General features: G+C 43.8%; 2 protein-coding genes across 3 annotated transcripts in view; one reads left to right on the forward strand and one right to left on the reverse strand.

Moving 5' to 3' along the window:
• Positions 1–26,709, reverse strand: part of LOC147333966 (butyrophilin subfamily 2 member A2-like) — a 148,683-nt gene that overhangs the window by 92,704 nt on the left and 29,270 nt on the right. The gene's annotated exons all lie outside the window — the stretch shown is intronic.
• Positions 19,793–21,413, forward strand: LOC147333973 (nuclear factor 7, ovary-like). 2 transcript variants are annotated; one of them, XM_086286568.1, is made up of 3 exons: positions 19,805–20,041; positions 20,228–20,494; positions 20,528–21,413. In XM_086286568.1, exons 1-3 carry the CDS (start codon positions 19,805–19,807, stop codon positions 21,197–21,199), a joined length of 1,176 nt encoding a protein of 391 aa, XP_086142694.1. In that variant the 3' UTR covers positions 21,200–21,413. The 2 variants fall into 2 exon arrangements, with proteins under 2 accessions (XP_086142695.1, XP_086142694.1); XM_086286569.1 differs by having other exon boundaries at positions 19,793–21,413.

Below are 26,709 nucleotides of genomic sequence, written 5' to 3' on the forward strand. Positions count from 1 at the left end.
GGAAGGAAGGATGAAGGGAAGGAGGATGGAAGGAAGGATGAAGGGAAGGAGGATGGAGGGAAGAAGGACGGGGGGAAGACGGACGGAGGGAAGGAGGACGAAGGGAAGAAGGATGGGGGGAAGGAGGACGAAGGGAAGAAGGATGGAGGGAAGGAGGATGGGGGGAAGGAGGACAGAGGGAAGAAGGACGGAGGGAAGGAGGATGAAGGGAAGAAGGATGGGGGGAAGGAGGACGGAGGGAAGGAGGACGAAGGGAAGAAGGACGGAGGGAAGGAGGATGGAGGGAAGGAGGATGGAGGGAAGGAGGATGGAGGGAAGGATGAAGGGAAGGAGGATGGAGGGAAGAAGGACGGGGGGAAGACGGACGGAGGGAAGGAGGACGAAGGGAAGAAGGATGGGGGGAAGGAGGACGAAGGGAAGAAGGATGGAGGGAAGGAGGATGGGGGGAAGGAGGATGGAAGGAAGGATGAAGGGAAGGAGGATGGAGGGAAGAAGGACGGGGGGAAGACGGACGGAGGGAAGGAGGACGAAGGGAAGAAGGATGGGGGGAAGGAGGACGAAGGGAAGAAGGATGGAGGGAAGGAGGATGGGGGGAAGGAGGACAGAGGGAAGAAGGACGGAGGGAAGGAGGATGAAGGGAAGAAGGATGGGGGGAAGGAGGACGGAGGGAAGGAGGACGAAGGGAAGAAGGACGGAGGGAAGGAGGATGGAGGGAAGAAGGATGGAGGGAAGGAGGACAGAGGGAAGGAGGATGGGGGGAAGGAGGACGGAGGGAAGGAGGACGGAGGGAAGAAGGACGAAGGGAAGAAGGACGGGGGGAAGGAGGATCAAGGGAAGAAGGATGGGGTGAAGGAGGATGGAGGGAAGAAGGACGGAGGGAAGGAGGACGGGGGGAAGGAGGATGAAGGGAAGGAGGATGGGGGGAAGGAGGACGGAGGGAAGGAGGATGGGGGGAAGAAGGATGGAGGGAAGGAGGATGAAGGGAAGAAGGATGGGGGGAAGGAGGATGGAGGGAAGAAGGACAGAGGGAAGGAGGATGGGGGGAAGAAGGATGGAGGGAAGGAGGATGAAGGGAAGAAGGATGGGGGGAAGGAGGACGGAGGGAAGGAGGACGAAGGGAAGGAGGAGGGAGGGAAGAAGGACGGGGGGAAGGAGGACGGTGGGAAGAAGGACGGAGGGAAGAAGGACGGAGGGAAGAAGGACGGAGGGAAGGAGGATGGAGGGAAGAAGGATGGAGGGAAGGAGGATGAAGGGAAGAAGGATAGAGGGAAGGAGGATGGAAGGAAGGATGAAGGGAAGGAGGATGGAGGGAAGGAGGATGGAAGGAAGGATGAAGGGAAGGAGGATGGAAGGAAGGATGAAGGGAAGGAGGATGGAGGGAAGGAGGATGGAAGGAAGGATGAAGGGAAGGAGGATGGAGGGAAGGAGGATGGGAGGAAGGATGAAGGGAAGGAGGATGGATCTGTTCGACTGATAGTTGGTCTGTCAGTTTCTGCTGTGCTTCTTGTTGTTGTTGCTCTTCTTATTAATCTGATCTGCAGAAAATATGAGAGGGGTTTTAGCACAAGAAAACAAAACCTGAGAAAAAAACGTAAGAAAACAATTGAAAGGGCTGCAAAGTATTCAAAGCTGAATAATGCTGAGACTGACTTTCCATGAAGTCACTGTTACCCAGCGCGACGAAAAACATGATCAAGGACAGAAAGAAACTGATGATGCCCCATGTGACTTTTCCTCCTCAAGCCCAGCCCACTGGGAGACAGCTTGTTTTTGTGTTTGTGGTGTTTTGCTCGGCTGTGCCCTTTTTAACACTGTTGTGTTTAACTTTGTTTTTTTTATATCTCTGGAAATAAAAGTTTGGTTTGTAAAGAAAATGATAATGAGTGAAATCAGTCTGTCTGTCTACATTTATGAAGAAAACAGTGATCAAAAACTCAAATATTTACTCAATAAACTGAAAAAATGTTAAGATTTAACATTCCTGTGAATCACTAAACTAAGATGTATAACCACTGTTTTTGAAAACTGCTTCACATCTGTGCTGCATGGAGTCGACCAACTTGTGGCAGCTGTAAACAGATATACCAGCCCAGGAGGATTTGACAACCTTCCACAATTCCTCTGCGTTTCTTGGTTTTGCCTCAGAAACACCATTTTTGATGTCACAAGTTTTCTATTGGATTAAGGTCCGGGCACTCTGCTGGCCACTCCATGACCCTAATTTTATTGGTCTGGAACCAAGATGCTGCTCACTTACTGGTGTGTTTGGGGTCGTTGTGATGTTTAAACACCCATTTCATGGGCATTTCCTCTTCAGCATAAGGCAGCGTGACCTCTCCAAGTATTTCGATATAAGCAAATTGATCCCTGATATGAGATAAGTGGGCCCGACACCATAGTAAGAGAAACAGACCCCATCATGATGCTTGCACTGCCATGCTTCACAGTCTTCAGAGAGTACTGTGGCTTGAATTCAGTGTTTGGGGGTCTGAGGGCTCAGGGCCGTCCTGTTGTCATGGTATCAAGTGCATGACGACTCTCTGCACACACTCTGAGTCCTTATGCACATTTTCTATAAGTCCTCATCAGAGGAATGCAGCTCATCTAAATATCTGTAAAAAAGTTTTTGTTAATGCAAAGAAATATCTTTTTAAAAATTTCTGTAAATACTGAAAAAAACCAGGAACTTTCTGTCATTTCTCTGTTACTTCATTCATTTGGTTTTGTATGAGTGGTCATGGCAGAGAAGTTCCTCCTTCACATTCTCCAAAAACGTCCATTGGGCCGATTTGGACTCTTTGCCAGCCTGATTCTGGGCCCCGGGCCTTATGTTTGACACCCCTGCACTCAACTCTTTATAGCTCTGAAAACTAATTTAAGAACAACAAAAAAACCCTCAGAAAATAAAGTAACTGACAGAAATTTTAAATATGAGCATAATTCCACCAAAGAGGCTTTTTATTTTCAGGCTCTGGTTGTTTGAGGCTGTCAGACGCTCAGTTATTGACGATGATGCTTGAATTCAAACAGACAGACAACATGAAAGATGAGGAAATCCCTGAGCACTGTGCAGAGGACTCTGAGGATCCTCAGCGTCACTGTGACACGTGCCTGTATGTGCACATCTTTACTTTTAATAAGATGTTTCAACATGCAGACGTGAATCTTTTTTTTTTTTTTTTTTTTTTTTTTTTTTTTCTTTTAAATGACATCAGAAACAGCAGTATGCGACATTACGTGATGGCAGAGCTTCAGTTCATCCTTTGTCATTTTTTTTTTTTTTTTTTTTTTTTTTTTTTAATAAATAGGACAGGGGGAATGAATGAGAGAGAGAGGGGGAGAGAAAGAAAGAAAACCCAAGGGGAGAAGAGACGGTGAGAAGGGGGGGGAAGAGAGACAAAAAAAAAAAAAAACTCTTGGGTCACCTGTATGGAGAAAAAACAAACAAACAAACAAACAAACAAACAAACAGAGGAGACAGCAAACAACAAAGAGCAACATAATAGTAGAGAAAACAAAGCACCATCACAATAAACTAGCTAGTCATAGATATCAGTATTTACTAAGTAATAAACGATATTGTGCAGCACGCAAGATAGACAGCGCACAGTGTGCTTTGAGGCAGCAGCCAAGAAAGCTTTAGTCCGCGTCTGTGAATACCCATGTGTGCATACCTGTGTGGATCAGCATGCTTGCATTCCAAAGGTTTCTCCATGTAATGATCTGCTAGGGAGTGTGGGGGGGCCACAGCCCCATCCTCCAGGGTGTGAAGCGGGTGACGTGAATCTAACACAGTAACAGCTGCCTTTGTTTCAGATCCAGCTCATTCCAGTTCACTGACAAAGTTTTGGTGCTGCGATAACGACTCTGAGCCGATGAAGCTCTGATGACTCTGATAACATCTCCCTCCCAGTAATAACCTCCCAGCAGCAACTATGACAGACACGTCTCCTGACAGTGACACTCTTACAGATACACATTCAAGATTCAAGAGCTTTATTGTCAGTACAGCAGTAGACACAGTATACAGCTTACCACATGGTGCATTTATAAGTATGCAAAAGATATCTCTCTCCAAGAGATGTAAAACTCAAAATTACAAATACATAACATACTAAACTTTGTGATGCGGCTGCTGCTGCTCCACATGTTAGTAAATCTGACCCTAAATCTTCCTGCTTCTCTTAGAGCACACAGGTAACGGCTGCCCTGAGCATGAAGGTGTGTCTGCAACATGATGAAGCTCGTCTAGAGCAATGATTACAATCTGCTCCGGGGCAGCTGGAGAGTCCTGTTTGCTGTTTGCCTCCTTTAGAAAATAGAATAAGAGCCAGAAACTTCTTCTCAACACAAAATAGTCTTTGAATGTGTTTTATCTTATTTTCTAGGGTCCATTAGAGTGACTGTGGATACAAAGTGATGTTAGTGAGAATTAAAGGTTTTAGTAAAAAGTGTGAAGGTTGACAGTTTGATTACAGCTGCTCAAACTGATTTCTTGTTCTTTGTATGTTTGTCACACTTATTAAATGTTTCAGATCAGGATGATGTAGCTTTGGATTTGTTCCCTTAATAACAAACATCTTCATTTACAAACTTCAGTTTGTGTTTTCTTTGTTTAATATTTTAATGTGTTTGATCTGAAACATTTAAGTGTGACAAACATACGAAAACCAGGAAACCAGGAAGGAAACAAACTCTGTTTCACTCTGTTTGTTTCCATCTTATGTTCTTATATGTTGTTTGTTTGAAACTTGTGATCAGTATTTTAAACTTTTTAAACTGAACTCAGACACACAAACTACAAACTGGTCAGACATTGAAATGAATTGTTCCTCTGAGTATCTGAACCTGCTGTTGTGTTGCTTTTGTGTGCTGCTGTCACTGATGGCTGCTGCTGTGACAACAGACACACAAACAGTTTGATGTCATCAGAAATCCCTCTGCATACACTGAGAGAAAAGCTGCTTTACTTTCACACTCCAACACTGTTATTATGTCCTGCAGTCTGAGTGTAAAACAACACTGCCCCCGTGAGGTCAAACTGGAGCATTGCACATGATAATTCACATCCAGCAAACGTCTTGGACCTTCACACACATCTGACCCTGATTTAGTGGAGACTTTAGAAATTTCAGTGTTTCTAGGATCTGTATCCTGTGTGTGCACCCACTGTGGGCCTTTCCTGTGCTTAGTGTCAGCCTGAGCTCCATGCAGGCCTCAAAGGCCAAGCAATTTAAAATCTTCACCAAAACAAGGCACCACTCAAATAGCTGGACCCAGGCTCGCCGCCCTTATGGAGGAAAACATAGAAGATGATCTCTGTGAGTTATTTTTACTGTCATATTATAAAATGTGATGTTCTAGCATCATGTTATTCTTCTTAAGCCTTTGAAAAGCTTCCTCTGTGTCCATTAAACTGATGACTTTAGTGCTGCTGTCTACTTGTTACATTTAGTACTGTTTAATTTTCAACCTAGGAAGATCTGTAAGAAGGACTCACAATATAACATAATACTGTAAGATTACTTACAGGTAAAATACTCAGATTGTACTTAGATAAAAGTCATCACAGACTCGCCCAGCCCGACTGCCTTGAAGCTCAGGTGTCTTCACTGCCTCCTCTGATAAGAGCTGGAGACCTGAGTAGGTTCGTCACCCATCAGCAGCAGATCACCTCTCGATCGGGCACGTTTTCATCTGGGAGGCTTTTAGAGCTCACTGCCCTCGGCGTCGCTGCTGGAACAACCAAGTTTTGCTATTGAATCTTTGACCTGCTGATCTCACAGAGGCAGGAGACCCAGAACATCCATGCGAGCTTCAGTTTATGCTCTGTCCTGTCATCCAATCAGATTTGCATGTAATACACTGATATTCAGCCCCAGCCTGGTGTTCTCTCCATCTCTGACCTTTCACACAATTTAAACTAACAAACTTTCTCTTTAAAACTGTTTGTCAATCACAATTTACTCGATTTATTATTCTTCTATCACATATTTATATCAGTCATAATGAACTCAGTATGATCTGAGCTGTAAACCTGTATTGATCATCACAAACCTTTATAGCGCTTCAGAGCAGCTCCTTCAGTGGCTGCAGCACCCACAATGTGGGCGGAGAGATTTCCTCCCCTCTGCTGTCAGACTCCACCACAAAGACTTTGCAGCTGATCAAACACACACATGTGCAATAGGACTAAGTGTAACACTCTTTTTCTGACAACGTTGTATTTGTACTCAGTTGTATGTAGCATGTGTATTCTATTTTTATCCTATCATTCTATTCTATTCTATTGGGTACAGTTGTGTACAGTTTCTTATTCTATTCCAGGGTTCTCTCATGTTTGCTATGTAACTGCACTGTCCACTTCCTGCTGTAACAAAACAAATTTCCCACATGTGGGACTAATAAAGATGCTCTTATCGTTACTGTATAACCACAGGTTCACTTCACATTTGGTAGAATATAAAAGGACAAAGCTGGACAATTGTCATCACATTTCTCATTAGTTGCTGTTAGCACAAGCACACAAAGAAAGCAGAGCTTTAGCTTTAGCTCCCTACATCACTTTTAAGCCTGGATGTTGAGGCTTTTGCTTCCTCTCAGCTGTGATGACATCTCTGTCTGCTCCATCTCACCCAACATCATCCATCTGACCTGATGCTACCTGACAAACTAAAGATAAAATATTAAATTCATTTTGCATCACTTACATTTAAAATACATTTAAGGTGGATTTCTTAAAAGGGAAGGGACTGACCTGACTGTTGTGTCGAGACAGGTGTGAAGGGAGTTAAATCCAGTCTTATACTACGGACGTGTTTGGTTTTGGTCTGTAATACGTTGAGTTTATTATCTATAAGTTAACATAGCAAATCCTCCATCCAGAGGCTAAAGTGATATCAGAGCTAGACTACTTTAAGTGAAAACAGATGATCGTCTGAGCCTTAAATGAAATAAGGTTAAAAAGAAATGCTGCTATCGACAGTGTGAGGCAGTGAGCTCTGTTATACCATATTTTTAAATTTTCTTTATTATTATTATTATATTATAGTGTTATTACCTTCCTGTTACTTCATAATAGAATCACAGTTAATGGTAAAAGTTTTGAATAGTTTTGAATTTATTTTTCCATGATCACATTTCATTCAATCACTCGTGGACTTGTGTGAATGTTACATGTGTTATTTTCACCCGTGGATTTACAGACACTGTGTGAACACAGTTTTCATTTTATCCAAAGTTTTACTTGATGTCCAACTGATAAAATCACTGACAGACAACAGAAGCAGGAGCTCAGAGAGAAATTCAATTCAACTTTATTCATAAAGAGACAAATCACAACGTTTGGTTTTATTTTACAGAAACTTCAAACTAAACCAAATTCAGGACGTGTATTAAACCTGCAGCTGATCCCTGTCTGCTGTTCACTACCTTTGATTTCTGTTACCAGCATCATCTCATGTTCCCCAGGTTCACTGACAACGCTGAAACCACCAGCGGGAGACTAAGAGTGCTGCTTTAAAAAGATTCAGACATTTTATTTTGCTGCAGCTCAACATGAGGCTGGATCCTGATTCTTTGTTGTTTTTGTTTTCTCTACATCAAGAAAACAGCAGCAACAAGAAGCACAGCAGGAACTGACAGGCTGACCTTCAGTCCAACAGATCCTCCTGTGTGACCTGCAGGTGAGAAACAGCTGTGAGGTGTCAGGTAGGTGATGATGAAGAACAGAACAGAATCCATTTGTTCTTCAAACTGCTGTCAGACATTATCTGCTGCACTCTGATCACATGACTCAGACCAGCTGCTTTCTACAAAGTCTCATCAGCAACATCTTTACAAACCAACATCAGATTGTGTGTTTTGTGGTCTAAAGTTTTGTGCCTCTGGTTTCTCATTGGCTCACACTCTTGCAGAGCCGTAACACGCACATGAATGAGAGGTGGTGAGTGTAGTTCCTATTGACAGGGTATTGCAGACCATCCCGCTAATTGCCGAATTTACTTTTGTCTGTCATATTTATGATGAAAAACAAATGTAATCAAATTAGATATTGATATTTTCATATGGGAATTGATCCTGCAACATGAAACGCTGGGATTGGAAGTTCAGCATCGCTCCGCACATCATACCTGTGAGATGACAGACAGCAGTGTGGAGGAGAGTGCGACACAAGTACCGGACTCCGCAATACAACTGCCGGGGTTCTCTGTGCACCGCGCGGACAGGTCACAGGATCTTACTGGGAAAAGCAGAGGCGGTGGTGTGTGTTTCATGATCAACAACAGCTGGTGTGATTATGCGAACGTGCACCCGGTCAAATCCTTCTGCTCACCGGACCTGGAGTACCTGATGATTAAGTGCCGGCCATTCTGGCTACCGAGGGAATTTACAGCAGTGATTATTACGGCTGTTTACATTCCCCCACAAGCCGACACTGACCGTGCACTCAGGGAACTGTACAGCGCGATCAGCAGCGAGGAAACCGCACACCCAGAGGCAGCGTTTATCACAGCCGGAGACTTTAATAAGGGAAACCTGAAGAAAGTCTCACCAAAACTCCATCAACACATCCTTTTCAACACACGTGGAAACCGGCTACTCGACCACTGCTACACCTCTTTCCGGGATGCGTACAAAGCCCTCCCCCGCGCCCCATTCGGCCAATCAGATCACTGCTCCATCCTGCTCCTGCCCGCCTACAGGCAGAAGCTGAAACAGGAAGCTCCAACCCGGAGGGCGGTGCACTGTTGGACGGACCAATCGGAGTCTGCGCTGCGGGACTGTTTTGATCACGCGGACTGGGAAATGTTTCACGTGGCCGCAAAAGACATTGATGAATACACAGACTCAGTCTGTGGATTTATCAGGAAATGCGTGGAAGATGTCGTCCCATCCAGAACAGTCAAATCCTTCCCAAATCAAAAACCCTGGATTAACGGAGATGTTCGCGCGGCACTGGCGGCACGGAACACCGCCTTTGCCTCCGCGAACACATCGGACTACAAACACGCACATTACCAACTCCGGAAGACGATCAAAGCAGCCAAACGTGAGTACAGGGACAGGGTGGAGCAACAGTTTGACAACCCTCGGAGTATGTGGCAGGGACTAAACACGATCACAGACTTTAGAGGGAAAACCAGCACACCGCAGACCACGGCCTCTCTGTGTGAGGATCTAAACGTATTCTACGCTAGATTCGACACAGCGAACACCATGAGACCGGACAGTGTGCGCACCGCGGATGACGTCAGTGCGCACACTGTGTCTGAGGAGGATGTGCGGAAGTGCTTCAGGAAGGTGAACGCACGCAAAGCTACTGGTCCGGACGGGATTCCCGGCCGCGTCCTCAGGTCATGCGCGGCTCAGCTGGCTGGAGTGTTCACGCACATCTTCAACCTTTCCCTCTCTCTGTCTGTAGTCCCAGCCTGCTTCAAAATGGCCACCATCGTCCCTGTACCCAAATCCTCCACCATCTCCTCATTGAACGACTGGCGACCTGTAGCCCTGACCCCCATTGTAAGCAAATGCTTCGAGAAGCTGGTCAGGGACTTCATCTGCTCTGCACTACCCGACTCACTGGACCCTCTACAGTTTGCATACCGCCACAACAGGTCCACTGATGATGCCATAGCCCTGACACTACACACTGCCCTGTCACACCTGGAGAAGAGAGACACGTATGTGAGGATGCTGTTTGTAGATTACAGCTCAGCATTCAATACCATCGTTCCCTCGAAGCTGGACAGGAAACTGCAGGATCTAGGACTGAGCAGCTCCCTCTGCAGCTGGATCCTTAGCTTCCTGTCTGACAGACGCCAAGTGGTCAGACTGGGCAGCATCACCTCATCCCCCATCACACTGAACACTGGTGCACCACAGGGGTGTGTACTGAGCCCTCTCCTGTACTCACTCTACACCTACGACTGCACAGCCACTAACAACTCCAACATCATTGTGAAGTTTGCGGACGACACTACAGTGGTGGGTCTTATCACCAATGGTGATGAGACGGCTTACAGGGAGGAGGTCAGCGCCCTGACCCACTGGTGTCAAGACAACCATCTCACCCTCAACGTCGCAAAGACAAAGGAGTTGATAGTGGACTTCCGGAGGTGCAGAGAAGTACACACCCCCATCACCATCAACGGCGCTGCTGTGGAGAGAGTGAGCAGCTTCCGGTTCCTTGGCGTACACCTGGCTGAGGATCTTACGTGGTCAGTACACACAAACAAAACAGTGAAGAAGGCGCAGCAGCGCCTCTTCTTTCTCAGGAGACTGAAAAGATTCGGCATGAGCCCCCGCATCCTCAGGACCTTCTATCACTGTGCCATTGAGAGCATCCTCACTGGATGCATCACCACCTGGTATGGCAACAGCACCGCCTACAACTGCAAAGCTCTCCAGCGAGTAGTGCGGTGCTCTGAACGGATAATTGGAGGTGAGCTTCCCTCCCTCCAAGACATCTACAGGAAGCGCTGCCTGAGGAAAGCGGGGAGGATCATCAAGGACTCCAGTCACCCCAGCCATAAACTGTTCAGACTGCTTCCATCAGGAAGGAGGTTCTGCAGCATCCGGTCCCGTACCAGCAGACTGAGAGACAGCTTCTTCCATCAGGCCATCAGACTGCTGAACACGTCATAGACACCTCAGCTTCACTACTGGAACTTCAACATTATGCACTCCATACTGTACAGTAATGCCACTGTTTTGCACATATTCAACTCTGTATATTTTATATATTTTATTATTATTATTATTATTTATTTTTTTTTTTTTTACTATTTAATTTGTAAAAATGTGTATACACACACACACACACACACACACGTAGGAAAATATTTAGTATACACATCCAGAAATGCATACACTATTATATATTGTACATATATTTATTAGTTTCAGGTTGGCCATTCTTGTATTTTGCTCGTTTGTGTTGTTGTGTTTGCACATCTCTGTTGCTTGTGGGGCTCGCACACAAGAATTTCACTCGCATGTGCTGTGCCAGTGTGCCTGCACATGTGATGTGACAATAAAAGTGATTTGATTTGATTTGATTTGAAAACCATAAATATGACTGACAGCTGCAAACGAAGCAGCATCTGCTGCAGGTGAAAGATATTGGGACTAGCAGAGCAGAGTGGCTTCACTGTAAAACAAAATTAGCAGTGAGTGTGAAAAGTTTCTGTGTGTGGAGTTCAACACCGTCCACTCAGAAGCTGCATCACTGGATGGTAGATTTAAAAAGCTTGCATTCAGTGACAACAGAGCTGTTGATGAGGCACTTCAGAGAATAACTGCAGCAGCAAAGTGCACTCCCACCCAGCTCCACCATTACAGGGCCAAGTGAAGGAGGAGCCACAGACGTCTGCTGGGTGGAGCCTCTTTGATGAAAGAGCTACAGGAGATGCTGCAAAGAGAAATACTACAGCTGATGTTATGATGGAGATGAAATGTTATCTTGAGGAGCCCCTCATCCAACAAGGAGAAGGCCCACAGAGCTGGTGGGAGGCCAAGGCCACAGTCTTTCCCTACCTGTTGAAGGTGATGGAGGGGAGACTGTGCATTGTGGCAACATCTGTTCCTTTGGAGGGTCTTCTCAAAAACTGGGCAGATACTAAGGAGAAACCACATCAGCCCATCCAAGCTGAGGCAGCTGGTTTTTCTGAATGTCGACCTGCACTGAGGACAAACTGTTTGGCTGCTGAGTTTGGTTCTGTTCTGTGGATTTGTTTACAGTGGGGCTTTTTGTGCTGAATTAAACTTAAAGGTTTGATTAAAATATTAAACAACAGTAAGAATGCCTGCTTTTGTAACAGAACAAAAACACAAAATTAGGCAATTATAAGGCTTTTCATAAAAACACTACATGCAAAAGGGTTTGTCAGCACACAAAGCATTCACATTTGCCAAGTAAAGCTAAAGTATGAGGCTACAGAGGATAATAACTTAAGAGACATTTGGGAGCCACGAGACGTGCAAGATAATCCAGAGCTTAGATCTAAATAAGGAAGTCTTAACTCAGTAATGGAGAATATCCTCACACATTAAGAAGCACCGAGGGAGGGAAGTCCTTCATTACTCTGTCAGTCAGGTAGGTGATCAGTGAAGAACAGCACAGAATCTATGTACCTGCATGTTCAGCTCAATTTGTGGATGCAATAAGAAGTAAAGTGAGAGTGATCAGCTTACCAGTGACTGTGATATTAACCAGGTTACTGATGGCACCATTACTGGACTCACACCAGTAAACTCCGGTGTCGTGAGGCACCAGCGTACTGATTGAACATGATTGATCACGTTGCTGTTGTCCCCGCCCATCTCCACACTCAGCCCTCTGCAGTTTGCTTGTGTTTCTCCTCACAGTCCAATCAGAAACGCTTTGGTCCTCCTCACAGATTACAGTCACAACATCTCCCTCAGAGACATCAGAGCTGTTGGGACTCACGATCAGACGAGCTGTGAGGAAGAAGAGAGGTTAGATATCACTCACGACTGAACTTCTGGGACCGCTCCGCCCCCTGGTGGCCTGATTTGATAGTGAAAAATTATTTTCTACCAGGCTGATGTAATAAAGCTGTGGAATCAGGACTGAGGTTTCGGGCATTTCCCCTCGGCTATTTGCAAGTAAGAAGAGCAAACATCTGAAGAGGCACAAGCTCCAACATTTTAGTAATATGAAGAACAACTTTGTTGCTTGATCAGCACGTTGTGGCCTGCAGCCTTCATAGGTTTAAGGTTTTAGGAAACAGTTTTAGGATTATTTGGTTCAGTGGAAATTACTGCTACTGACAGTGAAAAAATCTGCAGACCTCATAGTTTTCAGAGGATGAGCATTTGTTCGAGGGTCCACTTTCTGCCAGCTCTTCATTTCTGTGTATGCACTGGATTCTCTCCCTTCCCTCTCCTTTCACTGGTGGGTGAGAGGAAGTGGGCAAATTCCACAAATGTCATTTAAAGATTAAACGACTCACTACATGTGAGTTCATGTTAGCTAGATAACACACATGTCTTAAAGACATAAAGACCTGGATGGCCGCTAACTTAATTCAGAACAAACTGAGGTTATTGTACTCGGCCCTGAAAATCTTAGTAATATGGTATCTAAGCAGATTCTTACTCTGGATGGCATTACCTTGGCCTCCAGTAACACTGTGAGGAACTGGAGCTGGAGGCTGCATGCCCCGTTGGAAGGCTTTAATTCATTTTATCTGTGTTTGTTTAACAGGAAAAAAATAATCACAATAAAAGTGAGACTAGTGAGGAACATAAGTATTTGAACTCCCTGCGATTTTGACAGACAGTGATATTAATTTTCTTTGCAAACAAACAAGAGTCTTCAGGGTGTACGTCAGATGTCTTAAACGAGGAAGACTTTAATGCTTTACATTAAGGAGGAGGAGAAATTGATGTTTTCTGAAAAATATAAAGTGAAATATTTCTCTTGTCAGCGATGAAGTAGGTGGTGGTCGGCCCTTAGTCCACGGCTGGGCGCAACCTGAAAAAGTTACATGAGCCCTCCACCCACAGTAGGTGCCGTAGGGGTTGGGTGCAATGTGTGCTGGGCGGCAGCCAGGAGCGAGGTCTCTGGTGGACCAATCCCTCGCCACAGATTCTAGCGAAGGGACGAGGCGTGTCACATCTCTGGTGGGGAAGGAGCCTGAGGTAGTGCACGAGGTTGACGCGTAACCTGCTTTTAAAATGAAGTGTGGAGTTGGGAGGGGGGCATGGGGGTGCTGAGAGCTTTCCCAATCACAACTATCTCTACTGAATTTTGGCTCCGTCTAAACAGTTCTTTGAATTTTGCGGCTTTTTCGCTCATCATTTTTAACCAATCCTGAGTAGGGATTCAGAGCACCGTATGAAACAGGGCTGCTGATGAACTCGTCTGCATTAGCGCTGTCCTCTGTAATCTGATGGAGACTCTGCAGTCCCATTTGCACTATTTCCCAGGGCCATAGGCTATAACTCTTTTAATTAGATTTAGAGGCTGATGTTGATCTTCCTCTTTCACAGAGGGATAGTGAGTCTGTGTAAGTGGATTTCTCATCCTGGTGTCTCCATGCTGACGTGTCTCTTGCAGGCTTCTGTGCAGCTTGCAGGTGACGATTAGACTCAGAACTGCCCAATCAGATGCAGTCAATGTGATCCTTGTTGTTAACAGCCCAAAAACTTCACTGACTTTCAGCTGGTAAAAACAGAGCTCAGTAGCTCTGTAATTAAATGCATAACCCCAGACTCTGGAGGAATTTCATTGCTCCTCCAGAGTTTCTTCATCAGGTCTCTGCACTCTACATATTAGCATCTGATGCCTCTTGGGTGTTACTGGTCCATTCGTGTCCATTCCCTCCTCAACCTCTCTCCTCTCAAGATCAACATTAGAAGCATTAATTAATGCAAAGAAAAGCGTCTGGACGCTCCAGACGCTTTTCTTTGCAAACTCCTTTGACTATGATGACCTGGATGACTGAGAACCTTCACAGACATATTAGAAGCATTAGTTCAGAGTAGGTTAATTAGATAGGTATAACTCAAGTGATTTGATTATGTGATCATAATTATTAGTATTATTTGATTTGGCTTTTGTTTTGCTTCTGCTAAATGGCTTTAAAAAAATATCCTGATTTCAAAAATTGTGGACTTTTTAACCTTTTGTGAAACAGTAATAGTAAAAACTTGTGTATTGCTATTGCATCATTCAAAGTGTTCTTACTCTATCCTTTAAATTATCCTTGGGGCCGATTTTTCCAGGGCACTAAATTTAACCTAGTTAGTCACAAATTGTACAGATTTGGAGGTGAACTGCTAATAACAGGTGTGACTGAGGGGAGGGCTTGACCAGAGGACCACCCTGGCAAGCACACCTTTAGACTGAGCGGGATCAACATCCGGAGGACTAAGAAGCACTAAGAGCATGGGTCTCCGACTGCAGTCCTCAAGGGCCGGTGTCCTGAAACTTTTGAATGCGTCCCTGCTGCAACACACCTGAATAAAATTATTAGGTCATTAGCAAAACTCTATAGAACGTGACTGCATGCTGAGGTGTCAAATCACCCTTTTGATTCATGTTACAGCAGCTCATGAGTGAATGAACATGGTGAAATAAAAGTATCTTTAGAAGCACATTTTTCCAAACACTTCCATTGACTTACATTTATTCAAATTTACTTGAGTAGGGTTTCCACCTCTGCATGCAGTCAAGTTCTACCCATATGGAAAAGATATATATAAATCTGATAAAGTTTGTATCTGTCTTGAGTGAAACTTGTATGAAAAGCATACGAGAGTGAAAACAGATATAATCTTGAAAAATTATATAATGAAACTTGAATGTTTTGGATACTTACTAAAACAATATATGACAGTAATGAGAAAGTGGCCACTTTCATGAGTAAATCATGTAAGCCTTATAAGATTTACTTATATGTAGTCTATGTTGTGATTCTACTGGTGTTACTGGTTCTGCTGGTGAGACGATGTGTTCACAGGAAACTTGAAGGTTTGTACATATTCATTCTTATTCATCGTGGTATTTTGTTTCCATTCTGTCATCATAATTTGGTCCATTTAGATTCTTAAATCATAAAAGTGTTTACTTTAACTCATTTCAGCAGATGGAGAAGATGACATCACCAGTGACATCACATACAGTGTTGTGAAAGCATCAAATCCTCAACAACCTCCAGTCAAAGAAACCAGAGATGGAGGTTTGTGTGTTCACCCAGGTGTCATCCACATACCTGAACCAATGACTTGGTGGTGTTTCAGGGTAGGATAGCAAAGCCCTCTTTCCCACGTCTTCCATATACAAGTTGCCCACAATGGGTGAAACTGGGGAGCCCACGGCACACCCACGTTCCTGCCTGTAGAACTGACCCTTGCATGTGAAACAGGTGGAATTAAGACACAGTTTCAAAAGCAAGCACACCTGGTCCAACAGCCTTGTCTTGTTCTAACTGCTTCAGACAGTCTGTCACCCTCGTCCTGTGACCACTTCCTGGGTCTCTTTCAGTCTTCAAATATAAAGTTTTTACAGCTTATAGATTTTAAGTTCTGCTCCAATTATTTGGGTAAAGACAATAAACACTTTGATGGTCAATAAGTGAAAGTGAAAATGTGATAAACGAATAATATAATTAAAAAATAATAAATAATTATATTTTTTGATAAGTGAAGTTCACTGAACTGAAAGGAAAATTTGGTTTGATGATGGTTGACATGTTTTCCAAATAGAAGTTTTTCCTCTAGTGAGGAGATGCAGGTGCAGCAGAGCATTGCTGGAAGAAATGATCCCAAGGGTGGAATCTCCTGAGAAACCTTCAGAGACCCAGCGAGAAGTAGGGACCATAGCTGACAGCCCAGGCAGGGGTTGAGGTCAAAGGTCATGCTGTTTGGGGACCTACTGGTCATCATGAGAAGATTCTGGAACCACAGCAATGACCATAAAGCTGCACTGGATGGAGAGCTGTGCCACGGGGCTTTCCAGAGGTAATCACGAGGAGATTGTGGACAACAGATGGAGATCTGAAGGATGAGGGGAGCGTTCCAAGCTCCAATCGACAGTGCAGAGAGGAAGTTCAAGGATGGCATCGTGATTCTGTGAACAGAAAGCAGAAGCTATGGTGGTGACGGGGAATGACTGACAGCAGTTTCCTATGAACATCACCTAATGCTGTGTCACTGTGCTATGCATGCTTTGACACTCTGAAGAGGGTCTTCCTTTGTGTCATTGTTGTTGTCATTTGCATCATGAACAAGACTGCTGAAGTGACTCAACAGGTGGGGTTACAACAGCAGTAAAATCATTGAATCCAATACCCTTTCCAAAAAAGGTTTTCTGCAGAGACGAAAGGACAATAGAGGAGTCATAAGTATCCCCCCACAGGAAGAATGCATGAAATGAGGTGATGAGGGTTGATAGAGGCCATAAAACAGGAGTGCTGACAAAGGCCTGCAGCCTTGAAGATAACTGAAAGCCACATTGACAAACAGCAAAACTAACTGGTGTGTTTGTTATACCCATGTCTGCATACATTTGGACTCTGGTCATATGGACAGTGATAGAAACAACTGGAAGAGACATTTATGAAGCTCTGAGGAACTCAAACCACTCTGCATGTGTGATTTACACACCTGGAGGAGATGCACCACAAAGCTGGAATGATTTTGCAAATGTTAATTTCTATGTTTGACTGTTAGCATTCATTTGCTTACTTGGAGGGTGTCAATGGAAAATTGTATTTAGTAGTCAGTATAATCTTTTAGTGATATAAGTTTGCATATGGTAGAATGCTGCATGTAACATTCTAGGGTGTTCACCCCACATCCTAGGAGCATGAGAGAGGTCGTACCTTGTCTTATTGTTTTATGGTAGGATTAACGTAGCTATGTCTGTTTTAGTCTAAGTGCCTTTTGGTTTGATGAACTGCTGGACTTTGAGACCAGCAGGTTTAGGGAAGATCTTATGGGGCCACACTCTTAACAGAGAGAACGATGCTTGTCACAGTTCTCTCCCTCATGCACGAGCAACACAAAGAGCTCTGGTGACTTGCGTCTTGTCTTTGCCATTGTAGTAGAATTGTCTTGGCGTTCCAGCAATAGGTCTGTGCTAGATGAACGTATCAGCAACCTTCAAACACGTGTGGAGAATTCATTATTTCTTTGACAGATTCTTTAGTAAATAACAGAAAAAAGAAAGTAAGAGAAAAATCACCTGCACAAGTGCCGAGGTAGGTCTCCCTGCAGGATTGGTTTTCCCTTCATCAGGAGCAGCGCTGGGCTGTTTAAATCACGGACAAACAGGATCCTACAGTTGTTTATGTTTTTAAACCCATTTTGCACAGAGAGGCATTTTTTGGAAAATGCATTGATAGTAATATTGAATATTATTACACATCAAAAAAAATAACTACAGTAAAATAATCACATCGTGACGCCTCTGCCTTTCTAAATGGAGGGACAGTAACTGTGTGTGTATGTAAGCGTGTAAAACCTGAAGATGGTAAGATTAACAGTATTTTGTCTCTATCTGCCATTCTGCTATTCATCTCAACAATAACGTGGCGCACAGCGTGGCGTGAAAATAGCCACATGCAATGGAGCAAAATATGGGTGTGTGTGGTTGGAGGATGAGAGTCAGCTAGAAACTTACAGTGACGTGGACATCATGCAAAGACTGCCAGACTCTGTAATACTGCAAATGATCAGTGACTCAGGTTAACAAAAAAGAAAGTAAGAGGAAATTAAATTCTATAAAACGTGAAAAATTCCACACACATGTAACTCACCACTGTGTGAACATCACAGGGGAGAAATCGTTTCTCTGAGTCAGAGATGAGTGTCAGTAACACAGAAGTTGTCATGGTCCCCGCACCTCTCCAGCTGACAGCAGTCAGGCGCTTTGTTTTGTTTATTCTCCTCTCTCGCCTCTGCTCTCCCTTTCTCTCTCGTCCTCTCCCACTCTCTCTTTCTCCTGCCGGGGCGGAGCTCAGTGTGGGCTCCTGCTCCTGGCCCACGCACCTGGAGATGATCAGCACACCTGCCGCTGATTATGAGAATTGGAGTCCTACTTAAGATGGCGAGTCTGCTCTACTCGTCGCTGGATCGTTGAGCCATCAGCGTCAGTCGTCCTGCACTCTGCAAAGTTTGTTCGTGAGTACGTCTGAACCAGGAGACTAACTGTTTCTCTGTCTGTGTATAGATTTCCCCTGGACCTGTTTTCCCTGTGCACGGTGACTGAGCGTGAGCAAGACTGATGGAGGAAAGAAGAGGAGCTGTGTGTGGTTGCGAGGGCTTTATGGAAATCTCCCCTCCCTGGACTCCTGCCCCTTTCACTCCCGGACCCTGGAACCCTTTTCCCCAGACACCGTTGTGTGTGTGTGTGTGTGTGTGTGTGTGTGTGTGTGTGTGTGTCACCGTGGAGAACACTGTAAATAAATTCACTTTTGTTTTGAAGAAACTTGCGGTCTGCGCCTGAGTCCGCTCCACTAATCGTGACAGAAGTAAAACTCAGTGTCATGCAGTGACTTTTACACAACCAGATCAGATGAACCAGCTCACACTAAAACATTTTGCTGCACTCTTTACACTTATTTCTTTTCTTTCTGCTTTCTGAGATAAAAGCTCTTTATCAGTAACTTTTACAACTTCTGGCAGGTTAATGTCTGAACTTTGGAGTGAAACACACCCTTAGTTACAGGAAATAACACCATTGTCTGTAACTAAGTGAATCCACCTTAACACCACCTGTGTGTGTGTGACTGCATTACACTCCCACTGCTGGGAACCTGAACAAGAACCAGAACAAAGTCTAAAATAGAAGCTGACAAACAGCTGCACCACCGAGTGACACTTTATTTTATAAACTTCACAACAGGTTTCATGTTGTGACCTGTGGAGGTGAAAAGACACAAAACCTGTTTTACAGCTTTTGAGCTGCAGGCAGGATTGAAACACACCTTAGTTAAAAGTCAAACAGCAACATTTGTCTCCTCCCCTCACGTCACTCAAATGCGACAAACCAGGAAACAGGAAGTTCTTCGTCCTCAGTAAAGAGACGCACAGACGATCAGACTGAGCTCAGACCAAACTAGCAGCTTCCTCTGAGTGAGTCCAGCTACAGGAGAGAAAAGTGGAAAACTCCAACACTGCTGCTTCAAGCTGCTGACGCTCCACACACTGAATGTGAGTTTGAGCAAAAACACGACTCAAAGGAAGTTTCAGTGAAGGTGGTAGAGGAGGGAGGGGAGCCAGGACTGACTGTACTTCCTGTCTGCTGTTTTCAGCTTCACTCACAGACTCAATGGCTTCCAGATCAGAGGAGGATCTCTGCTGTCCGGTCTGTCAGGAGGTCTTCAGAGATCCTGTTCTTCTGTCATGTAGCCACAGCTTCTGTAAAGACTGTCTGAAGAGATGGTGGAGAGAGAGACCAACACACGAGTGTCCAGTTTGTAAGAGAAGATCTTCAAAGGATGATCCACCTTTAAATCTGGCTTTAAAGAACCTGTGTGAGTCGTTCTTACAGGAGAGAGATCAGAGAGCTTCAGAGGCTCTCTGCAGTCTGCACTCTGAGAAACTCAAACTCTTCTGTCTGGACCATCAGCAGCCAGTGTGTGTCGTCTGCAGAGACTCAGAAAAACACACCAATCACAGATTCAGACCCATCGATGAAGCTGCACAACAACACAAGAAGGAACTTCAGGAAACTCTGGAGCCCTTAAAGAAGAAGTTAAAGGTTTGTGAAGAAGTTCAAGTGAAGTTTGATCAAACAGCAGAACACATTAAGGTCCAGGCCCGACACACAGAGAGGCAGATTAAGGAGCAGTTTAAGAAGCTTCACCAGTTTCTAGCAGAGGAAGAGGAGGCCAGGCTGGCTGCACTGAGGGAGGAAGAGGAGCAGAAGAGTGGGATGATGAAGGAGAAGATGGAGGCTCTGAGCAGAGAGATAGCAGCTCTTTCAGACACAGTCAGAGCCACAGAGGAGGAGCTGAGAGCTGAAGACGTCTCATTCCTGCACAACTACAAGGCTGCAGTGGAAAGAGTCCAGCGCTGCCCCCTGCTGGATGATCCACAGCTGCCCTCAGGAGCTCTGATAGACCAGGCCAAACACCTGGGCAACCTGACCTTCAACATCTGGAACAACATGAAGGACATGGTCTCCTACACTCCTCTCATTCTGGACCCAAACACTGCTGGTCCAAACCTCATCCTGTCTGAAGATCTGACCAGTGTGAGAGAAGGAGGAGAGAAGCAGCAGCTTCCTGATAATCCAGAGAGGATTGATGATTCCTGCTCTGTCCTGGGCTCTGAGGGCTTTAACTCAGGGACTCACAGCTGGGATGTTGATGTTGGAGACAGTACAGGGTGGTTACTGGGTGTGTTAGCAGAGTCTGTGCAGAGGAAGGGAGAAATAGAGTCTGGATTATGGATAATAGGGTTCAATAAAGATAAATACTTAGCATTCTCACCATCAGCAGATTCTGCTCTCTCAGTCCAGAAGAAGCTCCAGAGGATCAGAGTGAATCTGGACTGGAACAGAGGAAAGCTGTCGTTCTCTGATCCTGATACTAACACACACATACACACCTTCACACACACTTTCACTCACAGGATGTTTCCATACATTAACACTGATGATGATGATAAACTGAAGGTGTGTCCGTTGAAGGTGTCAGTGTCAGTGCAGCAGATGAGTTGAGGATGATGATGTTTCTAATGTTGTTTCCTGTCAGTGAGTTGAAGCTGTTAAACTGCAGCTGTCCTCCTGCTGCCTCGTTGTTCCAAAGCTCTTTGTTTCTCTTTTAGTTTCACTCTTTCTTTCTGTTTCTGCTGTCCACCTTTTCACATGGAAAATCATTTCACTGTTTCTCACTGAATGACTCCCCAAACTAGATTTGAAATTCTATCAAGTTTCTAATCATTACAAGTGATTCATGTTTCTATTTGATGTGTAAATGGAGATGATTTAGTTTGCTGGGATATGGACTGACATGTGTTGAATGGGAGGAGCAGTTTGTTGTTGTCTTCTTGTCTGTTTATGACAACAATAAATATGTTGTTGAAACAATGATTCATGTTTAACTCCATATATGAAATGTTTCTGATCTTTGAATTCTGTTTGATTAAAGACTTTCTTCATGACACAAATGAGATTTCAGTGTATTAATAGAACTAAATAAGCTCAGAGTTGAAAGGCTGGAGTATTATGTACGTGCTTCACTGTCAGGATCTTCAGGGGGATTCAAAGGGAAACATCAAACTGCTGTAATGAGATAAACTAGTTGGGCTGAACACACTTATCTGTAGTTTGTCTCCATCCAGGATCATCAGAATATAATGAACATGTGTGAAGAGCCACAAAATGCTGCTGCCCTCTCAGCATGATGAGCTCCAGCCTTTGTTAGCAGGACAACAGGAAACATGAGACAACTTTCAGAGACAGTAACCAACTGTGGCCACAAGATGGCAGCAGCTGATCTGAGATCCTTTATTGGACAGAAGGACTCTGCTCTGTGACGTCATCAGAGAGACGGCCTTCACTCTGATAGATCTGACGTCATGTCTGCACTGCGATGATGAAAGCTGATAAACACATTGTTATTGATCCATGAAATCACCTCTGTCCTCTCAAGTGTAGCTGTTTACAGAGCTGAAGAAGTCCTTCATCATCAAAACAGACAAACATGTATTTCCTGTATTAAGTGACGTCATCCTCACTCTGACCTCTTACATACATTCTGTTCAGTTTTCCTGCTGTAAGAAATAAACTGTGTGAAAATAGAAATGCAGGGAAACATCCATTAATCACAGCTGAGCCGTTTGTTTCTGACTCACATTCAATGAGGCTTCAGGTGTAAATACCTCAGAAGTGTTTGTGAGTTCAGTAGAAGCAGACCCAGTCGACCATCATGGCCTCCACAGCACTACACAATGCAACAGAAAGGCCTTCATCATCTGCTGAACCACCTCTGAACCACGACGCTCTCCCTGCATCTAAAAGCTGTTAGTCAGGATGAGATGCTGCTGTGATCGCTCACAATTTACCTGTGAGACCTTTGTAAATATTGTCTTTGTTTCTGGAGGAAACACCTTTAGTCTGTTTGTATTTGGAGTGCAGATCTGGGCGTCCATCACTGTAACCTGCACACGTTTAGTTATTGAGTGTAGTTGATGTTTGGCAGCATTTTATAAGTGACAGTTCATGAACGGTGAAGGAACAGAGGACGCCTGACCATCCTACCTGTGTCAGTAAGAAGACTTTCATCACAACTTCACAACTTAACACAACTGAAACCTGAATTCAGTGTTGCATAGTTTACTAACAGTGTGTGCTGACACTGAAGTTAGCAGTTTGTTTCCTAAGAGCTGCTGGGACAAACCACAGTGAGCGGCTACAGAGTTTAGTTAAGGTGGTTCTAACATGTGACCTGTTGAATTATTTACACGGATTTATTTTTCATTTAAAGCATCATTTGTGAAGTTTTTATGAAGTTTACTTCTTTTATGTTCTTTGTGTAACGTTTAGATTTTCTTCTCTGGTGTTTTAACTCTTCAGGTTTCCTGTAACAGAGATGTAAACCACCGTTTTCTGATGCTGCTGCTCTGTGACATAAACACGGCCACTTTATTAGGCACACCTTGCTGGCTGCAGGTTATAACCCCTGCTGGAAACATCCCACAGATTTGGATCCTTATTGCCATGACAGCACCACACAGCTGCTCCAGATGCTGCAGGATGCTGGTCAGGGCTCTAACAGTGAAACTTTACTGAAAGTAAGAAACCTGAGAGGAAATAAACTTTGACTTTAGTAAGCTGAGCTCTGAAGCTGTGATGGAGCTCAGTCGGTGTGAAGGCGGCTGCTATGTAACAAACGTTTGTCTGAGGTGCTGCGACTGATCGTGGTCATGTTTATTTAAAGAAGTCGGTGATGAAGCAGGCTGTGCAGTCCGAGCTCTTCATCAGTTAACAGTCCTCCAGAGCTGCTGCAGGGAGCTGACTGTCCTCCAGGTGGCGCTAAGTGAACAAAGTCCAAAGAAATAAACTTGGACTGTTTTTTGAAGCCTAAATAAAATGTAAATAAACTTTATAGATACATTTGAAACCAGCTACTCTGTGACTTTACACACTCACACAGTAACAGAGCTGATTCCTGATTGGAGCAGCACAGAGTTAGACTTCTTTTCTGGCTGTGGATTGGTTCGTCAGGATTTCCCCCTTTACAGGTTTAAAAACAATCTCTGTTTCTACATTTTTTGACCTCCTTCTTGTGTCTAAAGGTGAAGCAGCACCAGCCTCCTCTGATCCTCATGTTGTAGCTCTGTGTGTCCAGCAGGGGGCAGAACACCTCCAAACTGTGCCAGCAGCTCTCACTGTGAGCTCAGACGTTTGTGGACACTCAGTTTGTTTGAACATAGTAAATAATCAGAGCTTCTCACACTGTTTATGGGGACACCACCTGCCCGAGGGTGTACTGTGTCAGAGAGGTGGTGTATGGTGCTGGGTGTAGTCTCTCTGCTGGTTCACAGTTTTTACTGAGGAGCTGTGTTCATGTCAGGAAGGTTTCGTCTGATCACTGTGGTGCAGTTTGGTTTACTCTGTTTCTGAGTGTTTGTAGGATCAGTCTCTGCAGGTCACCTGATACCTGGCAGTGAAGTGTTTATGAATCAGCTCCGTCAGATTTAATCCAACAGAATAACATGTAAAACACTCCAGGGCTTTTACTCTGAAACTTTCTCCAGAGCTGTCTGGAGTTTTCTTACATTAAAATATTCTGGGATTACCAGACTGTCCACATCATGTGTCCTACAAAACTTTCATCCACAAATATACCCTGACATTAAACCCAAATAGATCTGAGAGCGAGTCATTAGTATCAGTACTGTGTGTGTGTGTGTGTGTGTGTGTGTGTGTGTGTGTGTGTGTGTGTGTGTGTGTGTGTGTGTGAGAGAGAGATATTCAGGTAACTTACTGGGTTACTGCACATGCTCACACCTTTTCAGCACAACAGGTGCAGTTTGGTGTTTTACTGCCTCCTGCTGGAACAATGATGGCAGCTCTCAAGACTTTATTGGTTATTGTCATTTCGTGTTACACAGCCTGAAACGAAATACTGTTCCTCAGCAGCCTCTACAGTGCAATAACCAATATATTTTAAAAAGAATAAATACAGTTTAAAGGGAATAAGTTTAAAAAAGAGCAGCAAAAAAGGCATAAATAGCTTAAAATCTAAGTTCTAAAAAAACCTCCAGTTTTTATTAATATTTTATTATTTATCAAATTATTATAAACTAAAAATATTTTTTACGTGATAAACGACTTCAGTGCTTCGTCCATGACCTCCTGAAGGTAAAGGGCCCAAAGAGCCAATCAGCAGCTCTGAAACAGGAAATATGACTCATGGAGAAGTTCACAACAGTTTCAGCTGCCAGTTGTACTCATCACCATGGAGACTGTCTCCATGGTGGAGGCAGAGTGACAGTGTTGTAGATGCTGCATTTTGAAGCCTCAGTGTTTATGTTGTGCCCTTAAACAGGGGAAATAGTGAGGAGAGGTGAAAGAGCGGCACAGACACGCAGCTCTCACTCTCACTCGTCTGTATTGAGTGAAGGAGGAAGCGCGCGAACCCACCTACTGGAGCCCTGAGGCATTAACAATGGATCGACGCACAATCAACCCAGGCAAAACTTTCACTACTTATCTCCCTCTATATTCCCACTGCATATTCTATTCGAAAACAGTCAAAGCAACAAATAAAACATTAATAAGGGCATGACATGAAATGTAAGGAACAGAGATGTACAACTTCAAAACTAATCAAATTTATGATCCACCACACGTGACTGCTCAGACCTAACACACTATGTGACACTCACACCTTGTGGTATGTAAATTGTATATTACCATAATAAAATACAAAATAACCATCTGTTCTCCTGGAGAAGGTATAATTTAATCAAACCGTGCAATTTACTGGCCCTGTGTGCATAAATGGTATCTTTGTTGTGTTGTGTTTTTGATTGTAGATACCTTATATTCTAATATTTTTATTTGCCACCCTCAGATTTGACTGTCCTGAAGCAACATGTGGAAGAGCCCTCCTCTCCAAGTCTAACAGATACATTGTCTGTCTCAACCACCAGCAGTCAGAGCAGTGACACAAGTGATGCCGGACTTCAAATGGTTCAGCCTCTATTGGACAGCATACATGCAAGAAATGTAGATACAGTACTTAATTGACTTATACTTGACTCTTTAGTTGACATTACTTGAAAAAGCTTAAACACGAAGATAAAACAGATTAGAGAAAAATAATTTAATATAGTATTTCATGTAGTTTGCTCTGCAACTGTAGTGTGTAATAAGACTTGCTCTCTCTCTCTCTCTCTGTTTTTGTTATGCATGTTAACCACGAAACGTGTTTCCATGATCAGTGTCCTGCTTTTCAGGTAAATGAAACCACTTCTAAGAAGATACTGGTCCTAGGAAGGGAGAAAGTAAGACATTTCAAATGTTTTGATGCCCAAATGTCATATGGGTGTGATTCACAATTTTATGTTGTGTGAGAGAGTTGCATTACTTAATTTGTTGGCTTGATGGAGACTTTACAGAGTCTTCCTCACGTTAACACTGCATTACAAGAAGTGCTTATTCTGTAGTCATTTTTTTCCTTTAATTCTGTTTTTTTTTTTCTTTTCGCCCAATGTTAGGCCTTTCTGACCTCAACTGTTTAGCTGCCAATAATGGTGGATATTATGCTATTACAGTACTGTTACACAGAATGTATGTTAATCCATGCAGCATTCATATTTGAATATGTTATTTTTGATAAATAAAATCCATACATTCATAATAATCAGAATTGTGTTTTTGTAGTAATTTGCACCTAAAACCTAAAACTTTTTTCAATTGATGAGTAACACTACAAAAGAGTTAATATCAAACTTAACTCTAGTTATGAGTTAAATTTTACTCTATATGGTAGTAGAAATTTCACTCCGTGAGAGTTTAGTTTTAACTCCTATAAAGAGTTGAAAAATCAACTCCCGGAAAAGAGTTACTCTAACTCTGCACTAGAGTTCATTCGATGGTCACGCATGTACGCTCAAATGTAGTTAATCTGAACTCCCTGAGAGTTTATTCCAAAGACCAGAATTTGCTGTGTAGCACAAACCCTGTGCCTTGCTTTATGAAGGAACCAGTTATGAGAC

The sequence above is a fragment of the Aulonocara sp. 'chitande type north' Nkhata Bay genome, linkage group LG3 (assembly GCF_057382095.1).
Source record: "Aulonocara sp. 'chitande type north' Nkhata Bay isolate Kocher_YH1m ecotype deep benthic linkage group LG3, A_spYH_male_GT1.1, whole genome shotgun sequence".
NCBI classification, from domain to species: Eukaryota; Metazoa; Chordata; class Actinopteri; order Cichliformes; family Cichlidae; genus Aulonocara; species Aulonocara sp. 'chitande type north' Nkhata Bay.

Excerpts from the sequence above, each read along its gene's own strand:
- LOC147333973 (XM_086286569.1), top strand. The coding sequence starts at position 19,805 with ATGGCTTCCAGATCAGAGGAGGATCTCTGCTGTCCGGTCTGTCAGGAG.